The 21,388-nt window shown below is 33.9% G+C and overlaps 1 protein-coding gene across 2 annotated transcripts in view; it reads right to left on the bottom strand.

Moving 5' to 3' along the window:
* Window positions 1-21,388, bottom strand: part of CTNNA3 (catenin alpha 3) — a 1,495,188-nt gene that overhangs the window by 1,391,068 nt on the left and 82,732 nt on the right. For both annotated transcript variants that reach the window (XM_045841855.1, XM_045841856.1), the window contains exon 4: window positions 4,683-4,849. In XM_045841855.1, coding sequence (XP_045697811.1) covers window positions 4,683-4,849 — 167 coding nt within the window. The remainder of the gene's footprint in view (window positions 1-4,682; window positions 4,850-21,388) is intronic.

Below are 21,388 nucleotides of genomic sequence, written 5' to 3'. Positions count from 1 at the left end.
ACAACTATAAATGAGTAACAATAAAGTAATTTTTAAAATGGCAATAAATACATATCTGTGAATAATTGAATCTAAAAAACAAACTAAGCAAACAAAAATAAGAGAGACAGAATCATAGATACGAAGTACATTTCAATGGTTTCCAGATGGGAGGGGGGCCAAGTGGATGGGTGAAAAAGGTGAAGGGATTAAGATGTACAATTTGGTAGTTACAGTATATTCATGGGGAGGTAAAGTATAACAGAGAGAATAGAGTAGCCAAAGAACATATATGCATGACCCATAGACATGGTGTGGGGATTGCCTGAGAGAGTCAGGTGGTGCTAAGTAGAGGTGGACAAAGTGGGGGAAATGGGGATAACAGTAATAGCATATACAATAAAATGTAACTTTTAAAAAATAAAGAAAAAAATAAAATTTTGGTGTAAATATTTTTTGAAAATAAAAAGATCATACACCATGATCAAGTAGGATTTATTCTAGGGATGCAAGGTTAATTCAATGCCTGCATCAATTAATGTGATACATCACATAAAATAAAGGATAAAAATCATATGATTATATCAATAGATGCAGAATAAGCATTTCACAAAATCCAACATCCATTTATAATAAAAACTCTCAGCAAAGTGAGCATAGAGATAATATACCTCAACCTAATAAAGGCCATGTATGACAAACCCACAGGTAACATTGTACTCAATGATGAAAAGCGGAAACCTTTTTCTTTAAAATCAACAAAACAAAAATGTCAACCTATACCACTTTCATTCAACCTAGTATTGAAATTCCTACCTACAGCAATCAGACAGAAGAAGAAGAAGAAGAAGAAGAAGAAGAAGAAGAAGAAGAAGAAGAAAAAGAAGCAGCTGCCACCACTGCTGCCGCCATTGGAATTGGAAAAAAAGAAGTAAAACTGTTATTATTTGCAGATGACATAATACTACATATAAAGAACCCTAAGTAATCTACAAAAAAAATATTAGAGCTAACAAATGAATTCAGTAAAGTTGCAGGATGCAAAGTTAATATTCAAATATCAGTTGCATTTTTATATACCAATATGATCAATCAGAAAAAGAATTTAAAGCAACAATGCCATTTACAACTACATCAAAAAGAAATACCAAGAAATAAATTTAAACAAGCATGTAAAAGACCCATATTTACAAAACTATAAGACAGTGAATAAAGAAATTGAAGAAGTTACAATAAATGGAAGGACATACCACACTCATGGACCAGAATTACCATCATTAAAATGTCCGTACTACCCAAAGCAATCTACAGATTCAATTAAATAAATCCTTATCAAAATACTAATGGTATTTTTCATAAATGAGAACAAATGATCCTAAACTTTATATGGAACTACAAAAGAGTTCAAATAGCCCAAGCAATCTTGAGAAAGAGGAACAAAATGTAGATATCAAACTACACTACAAAAATACATTAATCAGAACAGCTTAGTACTAGCATAAAAACAGACACATAGATCAATGGGGAACAGAATAGAGAGCCTAGAAAAAAGGCTATTGACCACACCTATATGGTCAATTAATATATGACCAAGGAGGTGAGAATATACAATGGAGTAAAGACAGTTTCTCCAATAGATGGTGCTGGGGGAAACAGTCACATGCAAAAGAATGGAACAGATCACTTACACCATATAGAAGAATAAACTCAACATAATTAAACAGATTTAAATGTAAGGCTAGAAACCATAAAACTCCCAGTAGAAAACATATACAATAAACTCTTTGCCATTTCTCTTAGTAATATTTTTTGGATCTATCCCTCAGACAACAGACACAGAAGAAGAAATAAACAAATGGAACTGTATCAAACTGAAAACTTTTTGCACAGTGAAAGAAACCATCAACAAAATGAAAAGACAACCTACTCAATGGGAGAAAATATTCACCAATGAGACATCAAATAAGGGATTAATATGCAAAATACATAAGGAACTCATATAGTTTAACACCAAAAACAAAGAACATATATGTACAACACATAAACACAGACAACAGTACGGTGATAGCCAGAGGGAAGAGGGGCTGGGAGCTTGGTACAGGTGGGCAAAGTGGGGGAATGAAATCATATATAATAGTGTCAACAACAAAAATAAAGTTAAAAAAAGAAAAACAATGGGCCGAAGATCTGAATAGACAGATATTTCACCAAACAGAACATACAGGTGGTCAATAGACCTATGAAAAGATGCTCAACGTCACTAATCATCAGGGAAACACAAATTAAAACCACAATAAGATATCATTTCACACCTATCAGAATGACTATCACCAATAAATCAATAGTATTAGTGAGGATGTGGACAAAGGGGAACCTTCATGCACTCTAAGTGGGACTGTAAACTGGTGCAGCCATTATTTTAAAAAAAAGTATAAAAGTTCCTTAAAAAATTAAAAATGGAACTACTAGAAGTTCCAATTATGGGCATTTATCCAAAAACACTAATTCAAAAAGATATCTGCACCCCTATGTACCTTGCAGCATTATTTACAATAGGCAATATATAGAAGCAATCTAAGTGTCCACTGACAGATGAATGGATAAAGAAGTAGTACATATACACAATGGAATATTATTCAGTCACAAAAAAATGAAATCTTGACATTTCTGACAACATGGATGGACCTAGAGGGTATTTTGCTAAGTGGAACAAGTCAGACAGAGAAAGACAAATACCATATGATCTCACTTATGTGTGAAATTTAAAAACCAAAATAAACAAACAGAAACTCACACAGAAAACAAATTTATGGTTGCCAAATGGGAGGGGGTTGGGGGAATGGGTGAAAAAGGTAAAAAGATTAGGAAATACAAATTTCCAGTTATAAAAACAATCATGGAAAGGAAATGACAGCATAGGAAATATAGTCCATAATTGTGTAGGGTATCAGGTAGTTACTAGATTTATTGGGGTGATCACTCATAGATTGCATAAATGTCTAATCATTATGTTGTATACATGAAACAAATATAAAATTATATGTGAACTGTAATTAAAAATAATTTTTAAATAGAAATCATAATCACAGGGTTGTTACGAGGATTGAATGAAAGGAGATAATCCAGCACAGTACTTGGCACATTATAAAAACTTAATAAATATTAACTATAATTTCATTCCAAAAAAACAGTACTTTGCTTTTCTTTGGTTTACCATTACTTCCTGCTTCATTTGAATGACATGATGTATGTGAATTACCTAGCACTGTGCCTAGCTGTTAGTGGCATTCAAATGAAATGGTCATGAAGGTATAGGAGTCTTCGTATATATAGTTATCTCCTAATTGATTCTAGATAGCAATTTTTACCTTATAAAAGCCTTTCATTCTGCCATGTCTCAACAAATCTAAAGGAAAAAATATTAAATATATTGTATCACTGAAACTGGAAATTACCTGGCACTTATTCTTGCATACTTACTTCTTGGTCACAGCATTTATTAGTGTCTGTATTCACATATGAAAAAAAAAATGACTTTCAAAAATGTTGAGGGATTTTTTAAAGTAATAAATAAACCAATAACCAAGTAACAAGAAACATTGCTCACTTAGCTCACCTTCGAATCCACTGGTAGACAGCTCCTTTTGATAAGAAAGAACTAATTTTCCTTAAATGCTACATAAACAACAAAACAAAGTACCCAACTGCTTTTTTTCTGTATTAAAACTATGAAAAGAAAGGAATATGAAAGTATAAAGGGGTGATCACTCTAGTTTGGGTTAAAATAAGCATTAGCAAGTGAGATAAAGATTCAAAGAAACATTTAGCTGAACAATTAGAGAAAATGACTTTAGCAAAAAGGTCAATCAGACAAAGTCATCATTTGCTTATCGGAGTTGTGCTATTACAGTCACCAAGTATATTCATGACAATGCAGATATATTTATACACAGAAGAGGAAAGGTCCTATTCAAAGCAGGAGATCAAGCAGAGATTCCAAAAGGTTCTTTGCAACATTTTCATTTGGATGCTATTAATGAATGAGTTGGTCAAACTAAATTAATTAGGAAAGTTTAAAAAGGCTTTAGTAAAATTCTCTTTCTACTAAACCTTTGTTAATGGATTTGTCTAGCAAAATAAAGCAAGCAGATATCTGCTGCCTTTGTAGCCATCCAGTTAAAATATATTCGTTACTCATATTTAATCCATTTACACATTTTCATAATGGATTACTACAGATATCACAGACTACCTGCAAACATGCACCATTTATCTCAGATCTAGAGCTGGCAAAGTACTATTCACAAATTAGGATAAATTTCCTAGTGTCTTAAGTTTTAAAGTTTCTCTTGCTCAAATTTTTTATATTTAAATGTATATTATTTTACCTATATAATTGTTATTATACATTTATATAGGACATAATAATTTAAGTTGTCAAAAGCCTAGAACTTTCTCCTAGCTATTTCCTTATATGTAAGCATCATCTGTTTCTCAGTCTCCACTGGCTTTAATACCCCTTGTAACTTCTTTGTTCTGTTGAAGTGTGTATACTAGTTTCACAGCCCAATCCAGTCAGCTTCTAGTTGGTGACATTAAGAAACAAGGGTGAGGCCAGAATGCACTAAGATTGATGCCAGGTTCAGAGAATGGAATTAGAAGTGAGAACAAGGCCAAGGTAAACTAAGCCATCTTTTACTTACAGCTGACACGTGCTGCAATAGACACATGACATCAATCATGTCCGCCAGGATGAGGAGTCTGGTAACTGCAGCCAGCAAGGCTCGGGCGGCTTGAACTACAGCTTCCCTTTTGGGGAGATAGCAAGGGTCATCTGCAAATCTCTCAGCTGACACTTTCAGAGTTTCACCTGAAAAACACAACCCCAAATAAGTCATACTTTAATTTCAGCTAAGCGTGTTTCAGCATTTATCATCCAACCTAGTTCCAAGTACATTCCATGACTAAGCATAATTTTGAAATACTGTCATTTGACACTAAAACACTGTCTCTCAATAAACAATGCTGTTGCAAATTGCCATTTGTTTTTGATAAAGGCTCTGGCATTTAAGAAGCACAATACCATTTTCCGGCAAGAAAATTGTGCTCGGTTGACTAGCAACATCTAGTAAAATTGCTGTCAACATCTACATTTGCTGAATCTCAGTTCTGTGAAAGGTTTCATTACTAAGATTTCAATTGGATATAAGCTTGGGTATAATACTAAAGTAAATCTTCACTGAGCTACTTTCCAACTCAGTGGATGTTAGAAAGGAGTTAGCCTTTAAGATAATATGACAGCAGCTCTCTGACAAAAGTTTAATATAGGTAGGTTTATCCTAAACTGTCAATGTAGTAAATAAACTGTCTCCTAAACTTAAATACAAAAAAATAATATTTCATAGTACACAACTATTAAAGAAATCTGTCCACTATTACTGAGGGTTTTTATTTCAAATACACTTTATTATAAGAAAGGAATGTGCACTCATTCGTTTATAAAAGTTCGAAACTTAGAAGAGTGTAAGAATGAAAAAAGAAGTTCCTCTTTACCTCTTCCAGGAACATAATTGTTAACAAATTAACAAATTACCACAAAAAACTGTTTAAGTTTTTCAATTTGAACTTATTTGTATTATACAAGCAATATGTGCTTATTGGTTTTAAATTATTCATCATACTAAAGAGTATAGAGTGAGTTTTTTAAATCTCCATATTATTCCTAAACCCATTAAGTTCTTATATATCTATCCAGAAATTTTTTCATGAATGTTTCATGTGTGGGTATACATGTGTATATATGCATATATATATACTTGTATATTTATACATGTTTATATATGTATTTTATGAATATATTCACATGTTCATACACATTAATATAAATGAACATATTTTCAAGAGATTTTATGTCATAAGAAAATATAGATATTTTGTTATAAACAGACCATACAGAAGATACAGACATGGATCCTGTTCATAAATGATATAATACTATAAAATCTTTCTACAATTTTCTCTTTTTACTTCACATTATTTTTTTTCATATTAGGGTAGAGATGATCAGGGGTCTCTATGGCACAGTAACCAACAGTGTGGACTCTGAAGCCATTCTGCTTCAGCATCTCTGTCCCACTGCCTTGGACAGTCACTTAGCCTCTGTAAATGGGTCTAATAATAATAATACCTCAATTTTTATAAGCATTAAGAGCAGTGGTTAGAACTTAATGAATATCTGATTAGCTAGTATTGTCATTATGTTTAATCTTTGATTAAAGTTACACTTTATTGATACACTTATTTTACCAGGCCCCTAACCCTACTGAACCCACAAATCATTACCAACTTTTTTCTGTTTAAACAATACTACAAAGAACACCCATGAGATATATCTTTGCATGCATAAGGAAATTTAGTTGTGGGATAAATTCATAAAAGTAGAATTGCTGAATCAAGAGGCAAATTAATTTTAAGTTTATGTGTGTGTGTGTGTGTTGCCAAAAAAGCCTCCAAAATACAGCCATCTCACCAACACTATATGAAATGGCCTATTTTATTCACTCTACTCTATGAATATTAGTTTTCATTTATTCATGAACTTCAGCATAAAAAAATTAAATAAATTATTTATTAAATATAACAAAGAATAGTGTTCCTTATACTGGAGAAAACCTGTAAAGAGGGTCTGAGATTATCTCAGTGTGTTCATATACCACCTTTAGCTCTCTTAAGCAGCACTAGGTTCAAAGCTCAGACTCTTAAGTGAGATACTTCTGAGGTCAAATTCTAATCCACTACTTTTAGTTTTGAGACTTGGACATTAATTACTTTTATTGTCCTTATCCATAGGAAAGAAATAAAATATTACTTATCTCACAGTGTTTCTGGAATATTTAAATGAGACAGAGTTCATAATATATATTTAGCACATATATGAACGTGGAAAGCACTCTAAAAGTATTAGAAGAGATGGCAAACTTTTAAGAACAGTAAATGGTGATTTTTATGTGTTTTTCTGAAAGTCAGAATTGCAGTTAGGAGACTGTGAAAAATTACAGTAACCTCAAAAATTTAGAGAACAAATGAATCCTCACAAAAAGATCACCTTTTTTTTGTAATGATTCTGAATTAGAGAAAGTCATGATAGCCTTCGTAGAATATTGTCTTTGACTTAATATACTGAAAGTAAATATATATCAAAAAAGGATTATGTGCTCTTGACTAAAAACTTGAGATGATGAACAACTGGCTGAAGAGCCATACTCAGAAAAGGATTATTTAAACATTGAACAATTACAGTCTTTGTCTCCTTTAGGTAACATGAAGAGCCAATCAAGTAGTGCTGTTGGGAGAAAAAAAGTCACTCCTGAAATACAATAATAAAGGTTCAGTATGTTAACTTTCTATTACTGAACCTTCCCTCCCCAACCCTCCCACACTGCCCTCCCTCCCCAGCAATGCTCCCAACCCTTCTCAGATGATTTCAGCTCATACTTCTGGTCCCAGTGTAAATATCACTTCTCCTGGGAAGCCTTAGATCCCCATTACTAAGGCAGGTCTTATGGAAGGATTTTATGCTTCCTATAAGCCTCATTATCATTTATTGTAATGACTTGTATCAAAGCCTGTTTTTCTCCTGAGTCATAAGACTAATGAGAGTAAATGCTGCATGGGTCCTGGTTACCACAGTATTCCCAGAGTCTAAAATAGTGCCTACTCTATTGCCTATATACAGGTCTGGCACAAATAACCCCCCTTTTTATTATAAAATCTTTGATTACAAAATCATAAGCATGTAATTCTGTAACATAACAACATCACACTCAAGCATACCACATGATATTTTAGGTGAAATGTTCACATTAAAACTATAAATTATTACACCCACATTATTACCCCACCAACCACACTCATGGAGACGTTACTTCTGCTGGACCCTGTATTATATATTGAATGTCATGTGCTGCTGAATGAATGTGAATGAACATTATCCAACTTTCCTTTGACAAACACTTTTGTTCCCTATAAACACAGCTCCCTCTTAGGCATCCAGGATATACATAATCAATATGAATCAATTTTTTCAGCCCAAGAAGTTTACAAATGAGAATAAGTAAGTCCTGTGACACCATCTAAGCCAGGCTCACGTACAAAGTACTAAGAGACAGAGGAAACGGCTTACCACTGCCAGAGGTATCAGAAGACACAGAGTGTTCTCAGTGAGAGCAACATGTTCCAGCTATTGACAAAAAAAGCTGGTTTATAAATTTAGCCAGTCCACTGTCAAATTGGCTTGTGTCAGAAGAAAATGGCTACTTTCCTAATTAACTAGGAAAAAAAGGTGCAAAATTGCACCTCTAAATTTCCTTTCTATCTAGGATACTAGCATCCATGTTTTACAAATTCTACACAAAGGGAGTATATTCTTTTGAAATATTATTCCCATATTTCTTATAATGCTATTACTTTAAGTTTAATGAATAAATACCACTTTTAAAATATATATAAGTAAATTACATTTATCTTCAAGAAATTCCACTCCATATGTGAAAGCAATTTACTAAAGACCTTGAAAATACAAGAACAAGGTTCTGAAAGTTTCTTTCTACTTCATTCTGTTCCTTTGCTATCAATATGCTCTTTTTAATCTTCAAAAAATCAGTTATGAAATGCCTTCTTGAATAAAGTACTAAAATATATATTCTACAAAGATTTATATAGGTACATCTTATACATATACATGTAATACATAAAAACTTCTAAATATACAAAAATTTGATACATAAAAATTTTATATGATCATATGAATAAAGTCTGGAAGTAAAAAAAGAAAAGAAAAATTGGGGGCCTAGTAGACATATTACAAAATATTCTTTGCTATATAAAAGATACCTACATGGTTCTTCTAAAAAGAAATTTCCTTTGCTGCATTTAAAAGTATAGCTCCACTTTTTTAAAGCAATTATATTGATTATAAACTTGAAAATCAAAGAAAACACTGTATAAGCAAAACATCCAGAGGAGAAAGGGGAACAATCAAAATGAAAAGGAGTAAGAACTAAAAATCAAATTTCCTTCTACTTTTATAATTAACATTATATTTATAATTCAATTAAGATTTCTAATGTATACCTCTGGCCATCCTTCTGTGTGTGTTTTAATATACCATACACATGTAACATGTACCAATGCATATTAATTGATTCTATATATAATAACATGGGATCCCAGGCTAAGACTGGGCACTAGGGGTTTGATTTTATTTGTTTTTAATTGAGAAACAGCCATTTTGAATTTGAAAGCTCCTAAGAGGTAAGAGCTTGAATTCAACTTTGGAGCCAATTGATTCTATTTTGTAGGGTGGAGGAGAGGATAATATCAACTAGGGGAAGGAAGGAAGGAAGGAAGGAAGGAAGGAAGGAAGGAAGGAAGGAAGGAAGGAAGGAAGGAAGGAAGGAAGGAAGGGCCAGGAGAAGGGACAGGAAGGGAAGGAAAAGAGAAAAACTCTCCTTTAAACATTTGAGACAATTTGACTGAATGGAACAAAAATATTTTTATGAGGAAGGAAAACCTTCTCATGGCAGAGGGAAGAGCCAAAAAGCTAGCAGCTGCTGTGTAGACTCAAGTTGATGAGCTATAAGGACATGAACAGGACCCATGGACTCAGAATGTAGCTGCATACAGTTGACATTGTAAACTATTGGCTCTGTTTTATTTCCCTCATTATCTTCAAACTCACAGAAAAATCTTATTAAAAGTTATAATTTGGTTCCTGACAAGGCAGAGTAACAAAGACCAGAATTTTTTCCTACCTGAAATAACAAAAAAATGGAAAAAATATATTTTTAAAGTGGTTGTGAAGGCATTGGGCATTGTGCAAAAAAAATTAATTCCTAAGAAAAGAGAAACAAACTGGAAGAACCCTTGGAGAGCCCTAGCTTACTACCTTCAGAGACTTCCCAGGCACAGACAGGAAGGAGAAATTAAGACAGAGCCTGGGAAACTCTTTGAGCTAAAGAGACAAAGGTGAAAATCCAGGGAGACTGTGGCAGCTAAAGTGCACAAGACAGAGAATGGGAAATAAGAAAACCCCACAGAGAGAACTCTTTTACCTTGCTGCGGCCAGGTAAAGCCAAAAGCAAGACAGCATAGTAAGTTAACTAAAGTGGAAGGATATAGCCAACCTGCCACTGAGCCCTTCACCATTGAAAACAATTAAAATCAGCTAAGGAATACTTTGGTAATAATTCTATGGGCTAATTCTATGAAATTTTAAATTTTAATAAAATATAAAACTTGATGGGGCTAATTTCTATAAAACTGATGGAACCATCTCATAACATCATATTTGGGATATCGTAGAAGCTCTTTTAAGAGACCTTCTCTATTTTTTTTTAATAGTGTAACCAAGTTCTTTTTTTTAAAGATTTTTATTTATTTACTTTTAGAGCGGGAAGGGAGGGAGAAAGAGAGAGAGAAACATCAATGTGCAGTTTCTGGGGAATCGTGGCCTGCAACCCAGGCATGTGCCCTAACTGGGAATCGAACCTGAGACACTTTGGTTCACAGCCTGCACTCAATCCACTGAGCTATGCCAGCCAGGGCTAAGAGACCTTCTCTTAACCATCTCTCTAGATTAATCAACTATTTTTATTCCCTCCCAGCAACATATTAATGATCCCACTTTCCTGTTTAATAGCAAAGGATTACCTTGAATACCCTGGAGCCTTTCTGCTCCCACCAATTGAGGTATACCACAAATCTTTTAGTTTGTTCTCCAATCTTTTCATGTGAGTTGTAAATATAATTATGTAGTTTTATTAAATACAAAAATTTATCAATCAAAAGATCTGTTATTTCTTTGAAAACAAATTTGAATGTTGAAGGAAATTAAAAAAGACAAAAATTGGAATGTTGTCCTATGTTCCTGGAGGAGAAGACAATCTTGTTAAAATGGTAACATTCCCCTCATTGGTCTACAAACCAATCTAAGGTCTAAGTACAGTCCCTACCAAAACCTTGCTGGCTTTTTTGAAGACACTGACAAGCTGAACATAAAATTCAAATGGAAATGTTACCAAAAGTAATTTATAGATTCAACATAATCTTTATTAAAATCCCAATGACATATTTCACAGATATATAACAAACATTTTAAAAGTATATATGGAGCCATAAATAACCTCGAATAGACACAGCAATTTTCAGAAAGAAAAACAAAGTAGGAGGGATCACAATCCCTGATATCAAACTATATTACAAGGCCACTGTAATCAAAAGAGTCTGGTAGTGGCATAAGACCAGACACACAGATCAATTGAACAGGAGAGAGAACCCAGAAATAAATTGAACAGAATAGAGAGCCCAGAGAGCCCATGTCTGTATGGTCAATTAATATTTGCCAAAGAGGGCAGAAGCATAAAATGAGTAAAAATAGCCTCTTCAACAAATGGTGTTGGGAGATCTGGACAGCTACATGCAAAAAAATAAAACTCAATCACCAATTTACACCATACACAAAAATAAACTCAAGGTGAATAAAAGACTTATAAATATAAGTTGTGACTCCATAAGAGTCCTAGAGAAGAACATAGGAAGGAAAATCTCAAGTATTCTACACAGCAATATTTTCACCTATATGTCCCCTAAATCAAGGGACATAGAGGAAAGAATAAACAAATGGGACTACATCAAAATAAAAAGTTTCTGCATGGCTACAGAACACATCAGCAAAATGAAAAGTGAACCAACCACATGGGAAAATATATTTGCCAATCATACCTCAGACCAGGATTTGATCTCCAAAATATATAAAGAACTCATATTACTCCACACCAGGAAGACAAACAGCCCAATTAAACAATGGGCAAAGGACCTGAACAGACACTTCTCCAAGGAGGACATACAGGGAGCCCAGAGACATATGAAAGGATGCTCAGCATCACTAGCCATCCTAAAGATGCAAATTAAAACCATAATGAGATACCACTTCACACCAGTCAGAGTGGCTACCATAAACAAATCAACAAACAACAAGTGCAGGCAAAGTTGTAGAGAAAAGAGAACCCTAGTATACTGTTGGTGGGAATGCATGCTGGTGCACCCCCTCTGGAAAACAGTATGGAATTTCCTCAGAAAACTAAAAATGGAACTGCCTTTTGACCTAGCAATTCTACTGCTGGGATTATACCCTAAGAACCCTAAAACACCAGTTCAAAAGAACCTATGCACCCCAATGTTCATAGCAGCACAATTTACAATAGCCAAGTGCTGGAAGCAACCCAAGTGCCCATCAGTAAATGAATGGATCAAAAAACTATGGTAAATTTACATAATGGAATTCTATGCAGCAGAAAGAAAGAAGGAGCTCCTACCCTTTACAACAGTATGGATGGATCTGGAGAGCATTATGCTAAGTGAAATAAGCCAGGTGGTGAAAGACAAATACACTATGATCTCACCTATAAGTGGAACCTAATCAACAAAACAAACAAGGAAGCAAAATAGAACCAGAGACGTGGAAATAAAGAACAAACTGACAGTAACCAGAGGGGAGGGGAGAGGGTGATTTAAAAAAATAGAACTGATATCTCATAAATAAATCCTTATATTTATGGCCAAAACATACAACAATGAAAAGATAAATAACCCAATTGTTTAAATGGAAAAGGATCTAAATTGACATTTCTCCAAAGAAATATAAATAGCCAATAAGCACATAAAGAAAGATATTCTATCAAAAATGTAATTCAAATTATTAAAGCTTAAAAGTACAAAGGTTTTAGTAAGGCCCTTTGTAGAAGTTATTTTTTTAATTGTTTAAAAATGGCACATTTTTCCCCCCTGAACAGGCTCAGTTGGGTGGAACATCATCCCATACACCAAAGGGTTGCGGGTTCGATTACCAGTCAACCAATCAATGCTTCTCACATCAATGTTTCCCTCTCACGTCAATGTTTCTATCTATCTATCTATCTATCTATCTCTATCTCCCTCCCTCCCTTCCCTCTCTCTCTAAATCAATAAAAATATATCATCGTGAGGATTAAAAAATAAATAAATTTAAAGATGGTACAATTTTTAGTCAAAACCAAGGGACTAAAAGTTACTTGCACTGGAAATAAAAGAAGAGAATAGATGTGTGCATATGGTATTGGAAATTATCAGTGTTGTAACTATACATATGGTGAATAATTATTATAATGAAGTAGTAAGAAATGTAGTACTATTTACACTGTTGCTAACTTCTCTCCATGAGGGTATATCAAGATTGGTAAAAAGGGGCGGGGAAGGATGTTGATAACTCTTGTTTACAAGACAGCCACAAAACCCTAAGCACAATGAATCTTCCTTAGAAATCCCTCAAAACCCTGTATAGCTCACTATGTAAATAAAAAAGAAATTTGAGCTATAAAATTTGTTCTCCTTTTCACAAAAAAATTAACAGCAACTTTAATATAGTCTTTTCACACCAATGTAAATTTAGTCTGAAAAACTTAAGATTCTTAACAAGTAACACACAAAATAGTTTCAGAACTCTTAGATTTTGAGTTCTTTTATCCAAGACAAAGTCAGCAAACTACAGAAAACAGACCAAATCCAGCCTGCCCTGTTTATGTACAACCAATAAGCTAAAAATGGCTTTTATATTTTAAAATGCTTGGGGGGATCAAAGGAATATATTTTGACATGGAAATTATATGAAATTCAAATTTAAGTGAACATAAATAAAATTTTCTTAGGACATAGCCATTTTTTGTTTATTACCGTGCATTTCTTTGGCTGCTTTGCCACCTAGACAACAGAATTGAATGGTTAGGACATACAACACATGATCCCCAGGGCCTAAAATATTTTCTTTCTGTCCCTTCACAGAAAATGTTTGCTAACTCTTCATCTGAGATAAATGAACTAATATACATTTATAATCTATTTTTTTAAATCAAGGGTTCCACAATAAAACAATAAAGTTCATATGCTAATCAGTGCCTTTATTTTGATATACATGACTGCGGCTGCCTGTAAGAAGCAATTCTTCCTCATGAAATTTTAGTTGTTTTTCATGACTTAAGCTAAGTGTACAGTCCTCACCTAAAAAATCCCATACGACATATAAAGATTGGTTTATCCCTTAAAAGTATAAAATTTGACTTAGCATTATTTGGCTACTGTATTGGTATATCTAGTAGTTTTAGCATCTTGGGAACTTCCTATATGCCTCAGTTAAGTGGTTTCCTGAAGAAAGTTTAGTCAACTCTGTATAATGTTCCTGGTGTAATTAATACTAATACAAGTCAATGAATCTTTTTTCAAAGTCTCTAGTCCACAGTGTTTCACATTGGTGTGGGACAAATAACAGTAGTCTGAATGTTAAGAGACCTGCTCTCCAGCCCTGACTGATGTAGCTCAGTTGGTTGGGCATCATCCCACTAAGCCAAAGGTCACCAGTTAAATTCCTGGTTAGGCCACATTCCTGGGTTGCAGGCCCAGTCCCTGGTTAAGGCATGTGCAAAACGCAACCAATCAATGATTCTCTCATGCATCGAAGTTTCCCTCTCTTTTTTCCTCTACTTATTACCTGTTTTTGAGTAACGGCATTTAAAAATATGGAAAGGAAAATTTCCTTCTGGATTAAACTCTGTAGTCATTAAATACATACTGGATTGGAGGATCCAATCCAAAAGAGAAAAGAATTTTCTTCTGACATCCAAGAACATGATTGTAATGAACTATATTGCTAGGGTCAAATCATCAGTTATCTTAAAAAACAGAATGGATCCCAGGCTATAGATAGTGGCTAACTTTGACTACATATTGATTTAAAGTATTAGCATATCTAAAGAAAGTCATTGCCTATCAAAAAATAATTGAATTAACTATGAAAAAAAGAAAGTTACAATAATTGGTTATATCTACTCAAATACCTTCCAACAAAGTAAGAGCTCTCTATATAATAAACTTTAAATATTATAATCCCATTGGTAAGATTGTCTCTATAAGAAATCATACATTAACCTAATGATTTTTAACTTCATACTGTTAGACATTCAATTGATCCAGCTTCCTTTATACTATTTCCATGGTCACTAAGCGACCTTCTGGTTATTATTGTTTTTGCTCCCAATATTGATCTGTCTACAATGAGAAAACACATTGGTTGTGTGGGTGTATATTGTTCTGTATAATAACTTTATTTTTCATTATAAATTAAAAATCAGTTCTGATTTTACATCTTAATCTTCATGATCTTGGTTAATATGAATATGCTCTTAAGAAAGAAATCTGTTGGCATATGTATCAGACAGAAATCATAGTTGTAAATAACAGAATCCATTTTAGCTAATTGAAAGGTAAAGGAGTTTTCTCTGTGTTACTAGGTTATTTACAGAGTTTCCCTGAAGCCCTGAAAATCCAGGTTAGAATGCTACTCAGGCAGAAACATCAGCCAAAATAATTTAATGCCACCACAGTTGTATTTTTATGAAAACCCACTACTCCCACCACCCCTCACTCAACACATGTGATACTAAGAGCCAGACATGAGAACCTCTGCCATGATTGCTCCAAAGGAATGAAATGCTTCTGCCACTAGACTACAAGAAGAGCCTATTTCTCCATATGTGGACACTTTCATGATGCTCCAAGTCACACTAGTACATATCTTTTTGTCAGAGTTGGGCCACCATTATCACCTGCAAGAGAGCTTGAGAAATGTAGTTTTTCTTTTTCCAATCTCTTCAGTACCTGGAGGTCACACTAGAAAGCAGCTGGAATAGGTCAGATGAACTGATCCCCAGTATCTATCAAAACTGTTATACTGATTAAAACACTTAAAGAATTGTGTGATATTTGAAATATTTCTCTTTCTCTCTCTCTCAACTCCATCACTCATAAAATTAAGATATAAATATCTATCCTATTTCCTCACAGAGATTGTTACAAAGATCATCCCACTGATGTATGCCAAAGTGTTTTAAAAGGCACAAAACTATATGAATATAAGGCAGCATTCTTATAAAAATTACTAATTATTGAGAGCTTACTATGTGTCATTCATAGAACAAATTTAGATTTAATACAACAATTATAGTAGAGGAGGTAGTGGAAGATCTACCACACAATATTGACTCCTCTCATTGTTTGTTATATATGATTACTTAAATACCCACATACTTTAAATTATTTATCTGTTTACTTAGGTTAAGTGACTCTCAAGCTCAATGCTTTAAATTAAACCAGACATACAAAAGTAAAAAAACTGTTTATTGTATTATACAACCAGGTCCAGAAAATGGTCTTTAGTAGTTTCATGCTTTTTAATAATTAAACCAGCCAGTTAAACCATATTCACACAGCACTCAAGAGCTTAAGAACTTAGAGTTATTCCCTAATCCCTAAGATATCAAATGCAATCTTTTTCAAGGTGGGCTCAACTCTGAATCAGCAAGTCCTAAATTATTTAGTTTCACTTAATTCATTTTCCATTCCAGTTAAACTATTTAGTATATTCATATTAAGCCTAATTAATTTACCTTTGCTCAGACCATCTCCTAAACTGGGAGGTCTATCAGGTCCATCAGTTCTTTCAAAATGGCACCCTGAACACTCTTATTTAACCAGGTCTTTCCCCAGACCTGACTGAGATGAGAATAAAGAAGTACGAAAGGAATAGAACCATAACAAGATTTTTTAAGGGGAGTCAACAGCAATTAAGAGCCTTCTGGAAGATGGAAAGCCAATGGAGGGGTGCTGACAGGTAAAAACAAGAAGAGAAAGCTACAGTCTAAAATATGCCATGAGTCTGCAGAGGATGGTGGAGTCTTTCTGCCCATTGGAATCTAAAGAGGCTCATGCTTGGAGATATGACACAGGGCAGAAATGAGCAGTGATCTGAAAATCAGGGTGATTAATTGAATGCTGCGGCACCTGCCCCTTCCTCTATTACTGTTTTCAAAGCAGCACGCAGATCAAGAGTTACACCCCGAAATCATAAACAAGGGGGCTTGTTATCTAAAGATATTGAAGGAATCATCAGGAGAGAAACTGCAGCGTCTAGTGTGTTACTGGACTCCACAGTAAAGCCTTCCTTATTCTGACATACAGAGACATTCACAGCTGTTTTATGGCAAGAAAGAGCAATAATGCCAGAAAGAGAAATATGTGGGATAAAGGACATGCTGTGCCTAACCCATCTATGCCTGGAGATGATAACCAAGTGGATACATCATGAAAGGAAGACAAAGTTTAAGAGAAGATGTTTCCGTGGAGAAAAAACAAAAGGGAGGATTCCATAAAGCAACTATTAGGACTGAAAGAGTCTAAACTTTTGAATGTGGTAAAGAGATTCAGAATTTCCACAGAAAATAAAAAACAAACAAACCATATATGAAATGCACAGTCTAAATAGGAAGTAACCTAAATGGTAGTATAATTTTAAGTAATGGAAAAGAAAACCCATTTGATCTTGATCATGGAATCATTCCCACTTTTTGTTATTATTATTAATTTGAAAGACAGAGAGAAAGATCAATTTGTTGTTCCACTAACTTATGCACTCATTGGTTGCTTCTTGTAAATGCCCTGACTAGAGAGCAAACCCACAACCTTGATGTATTGGGATGACACTCTAACCAACTAAGCTATCTGGCCAGGGCCAGAATCATTCCCCTTTGACTGGCCCAGAGGTTGTGACATTGGACTCTTGGAGAAAGAGATATGATTGTAACATACAACTTCATCATGTAGTGAAATAAAAACTTTGCATGGAGTCACAATAACATTAATACTGTGCATTGGTTTTCCAATTTTATTATCAACTAATGGACAAATGCAGATGCTTCATTATGGTTGTTTTAACAAATGTTTTAATCTTTAACAAATGCTTTTGCAATAACTTTTAAAAGTTCTGAGATATTGCAGAGAATACCTATCCAATCCTATCACTGTACATACAAAGGGGAGTTTGAACCTCTTCTCTGTCTCATAGTCTGATATCAAGAGGGTAAAGAGAAGATAGAAACTATAGAATGCTGTCTCTCTAATGTACCCCAAGCCTTATCAGCTGCCCTTCTCCAGGAAATGATTATACTTGCTTGCTTTTCTGTCCAGGTTACCTACTTACAAACTGGGATAAGAAACAAAGCAATTTTATCTCTGGCTCTTAGAATTATTTTTTTAGCTGGGCTTTCTCCCTGCCTTTGAATTGATTATATCCCAATCTCATCACTGTCTGTACACCAACTCCTAACAACTTTGTGATAATCACATTAACCCAAGAGTTCTAAGGGAGTATCATGGCTTTTAATCATAATGTTCTCCTGATGGCACATAGGTGGAAGGCTTTTTCAAGAGAAATCAAAATTGATGATAGTTGTCTAGCACTTAGGTAACTCAAAAACAAGCATTCATACAGGTATGGAAAATGTTGCCATTTCTATGTAATGAGTTTTATGCTTAACTGTACAAGAAAGAGACATGTAAGTAATAAAATATTACATGGAAAAATCATTAGAGTTTAGTGATTTCCACCCAATAAAACTTACTAAGTGTATTGTGGTCTTCAAACAAATCAGTTATAGCACATAGCAGACTTTGTGGTCAAGTTTATGAAAGAATCTCCCATTCAAAACTGCATTATACTTAGAAGTTACGCCTTCAGGAGGTGTAAAGGGAAGAGTGGCACTAGCCAATGACTAACTGACCCTGGATCACAAAAGGTTGGCTCCCTTGCCTCATGGGAGGACAGTTTGGTGCCATTCATTCTCCAGAGCTCCCTGTGGGATAAGGTAGAGACAGACTTTAGATCAGCTCTGTCCAGTAGAAAACTAATGTGAGCCACATACATAATTTAAAATATTTTGGTAGCCATTTTTAAAGTATTAAGAAACATTTTTTAAAGTAAATAGTAAAAAAAGTAAACACTAAAAATGTAAAAAAATAAATAGCTAAGTAAGTCTTTATACTACATTTTGTTTTACTGATATGTTCAAAATATATCACTTTAATAAGCAATCAATATAAAATTATTGAACAATTTTACATTTTTCTATACTATCTTTGAAATCCACTGTGTATTTTATTCCTATAAACCACTCAATTCAGATGCAAAATTTTTATCAAAAACACTTTATATGTAGATTGCATAAAATTTACAATGAAAAATAAAATAAATTAAATTAAATTAATTTTAAAATAAAATGAAAACACTGACAGAGAAATTCCCTGGTAAATAATCCTGTTTAACACTTTTATCCAGAGTTTTATGAAGTTGTGTAACTACTTTTTCTTATAGAAGAAATTTTAATACAGAAGAGATCTTACTATCTCCAGAAATATTAGTTTCCCAATGAGCACAGTTTGGGGCTGTACTAGAGCATTATGATCAAGCAATTCCAAAGACACTTGGATAAAACTAACATATGAAACAATAGCAAAACAAAAGAAAAGACATTTGTAAACTATCAGTCAACAAATATGTCTTTAGATAGCACCATGAAAGGCAGTCCATCTCTGCCAACTAATGGGGTGATGCTAGACACATTGTTTTTTTCTTTCTAAACTTAAGTGTTTTCAACTATATAATGAATATCATAATAATAGCTACTTCACAGGATTATAATGAGGATTAATGTCTGTGTCCACTACTGAGAATGTGTTCTATGCATTACCTCATTAAGATACACAAAAACTAGTATTATCGTATTTGTTGTCATTAATATTAGAAAGGCACTATGAAGATGTAATTTCTCCATCTTCTATATACTAATGTAAGAAAAATCTTCCTAATTCACAGAGCTAGTCCTGTCACTCTCTGGCTGAAATATTTCCTTTGGTGCCCCAAATATATTTCAAGTTGACTACCCCCTTTGCTCTTCATGCATCCTAGGCAATGAGCAGACTTTATGGAGTTCCAATATTACATGGCCATTTTTAAATGGGTAACCAAAAAGGAGATGAGAGGAGGTAGTCAAAGAAATAAACAGGAAAAATCAGGACAGTGTGGTACTCCATTTTTCCAGAAAACATTTTGGAAAGAGCAAAATAATTGTGTCGAATATGCTAAGAGTTCAAGTTAAATGATGCTAGAAATTAAAAAAATTGTAAAATGCTTGTGAAAGATGTTAAGTTCAGTTTATACATGGTAAGTATAAATTAATGCCAAAATAGCCAAGTGGAACCACCTAGCAAATGATTAAGACAGTGGTGTTGACTACAGTATCACATTTCACTGCGGAAGAAGGGAGTGGAGCTTCAACTTGTGTGTCTAACATCAAACATTCCAAAGAATGACCATTATTTGTGGGAATGAATTGAGCATTGTTATTTATGTGTTAATGTAGAAAAATGATTGAAAAGCTCTCAGTTCAGTAGTGGAGCTTTAAAATGATAACTAAAAGTTGTCAACAAAGTAGTGATAAGGTTCTGAAAATGAAAAAGCTCCCCCCAAAAAGAAGAGAAGAGATGACAGAGATCAAGGCTAAGGCTTAAGAAAAATCATAGAAGAGGAAGACATCAACAAAGAGAAGGAGAGTGTGGAGAGGTAACAGGACAATTTAGTGTACAATGTCTAAAAGAGAAGGAGATAAAGTTTTGAGGTGAAGAAATAAATGCTAAATGCAACAGAGAAGTTGGAAAGAATTAAAATTGTACAAAAGTAATGGAGTTAAACAATAAATAGGCCAAAGTAGAATAATAGGTAAGGTAAAATAGAATTAGGAATTTAAGAAGAGACTAGACCACAAGGAAATGGAAATTTTATTAAATATTTGCCAATCAAGCAGGGATGAGCTACCATGTGTAAAGAAAGAACCAGTAAAAAGTAATATGAATACACAGCCTAGAGAAATAAAAGATAATTGTGGAATAAAAGCCTCAAGAGTTGAGCTCAAGTCCAGGTAATAATTAGAAAGATTAGTTTTTTAAAAATTTTTTTAGATTTTATTTACTGATTTTTAGAGAAAGGGGAAGGGAGCGAGAAAGAGACGGAGAGAAACATCAATGTGTGGTTGCCTCTTATGCACCCCCTACTAGGGGACCTGGCCCGCCACCCAGGCATATGCCCTGACTAGGAGTTTAATCAGCAACTCTTTGGTTCACAAGCCAGCACTCAATCCACTGAGCCACACCAGCTAAGGTTAGAAAGATTAATATTAAAAGAACACAACTTCCTTTGAAACTAAAGAGAGATTTAAAGAGTCCAGGACAAAAATTCTAAAGATTCTTATTCCTGACCCTGAGAAATGGCCGGCCTCTTAATGAACTCTAGAACACGCAATGAACAATAATGTTCGCATCTATCTTCTGTGAGCATAAACTTGAGATCACTTGTCTTCATTAAGCATACTCTGTTACTTTTGCACACATTTATGAAATGGCTACAGCATGGTGTGCCATCTCTATAGCTCAGTAG

The sequence above is a fragment of the Phyllostomus hastatus genome, unplaced genomic scaffold, assembly GCF_019186645.2.
Source record: "Phyllostomus hastatus isolate PE091 unplaced genomic scaffold, TTU_PhHast_1.1 phas_contig_38, whole genome shotgun sequence".
Classification (NCBI taxonomy): Eukaryota; Metazoa; Chordata; class Mammalia; order Chiroptera; family Phyllostomidae; genus Phyllostomus; species Phyllostomus hastatus.
This window is presented reverse-complemented; position numbering and strand designations above follow the sequence as displayed.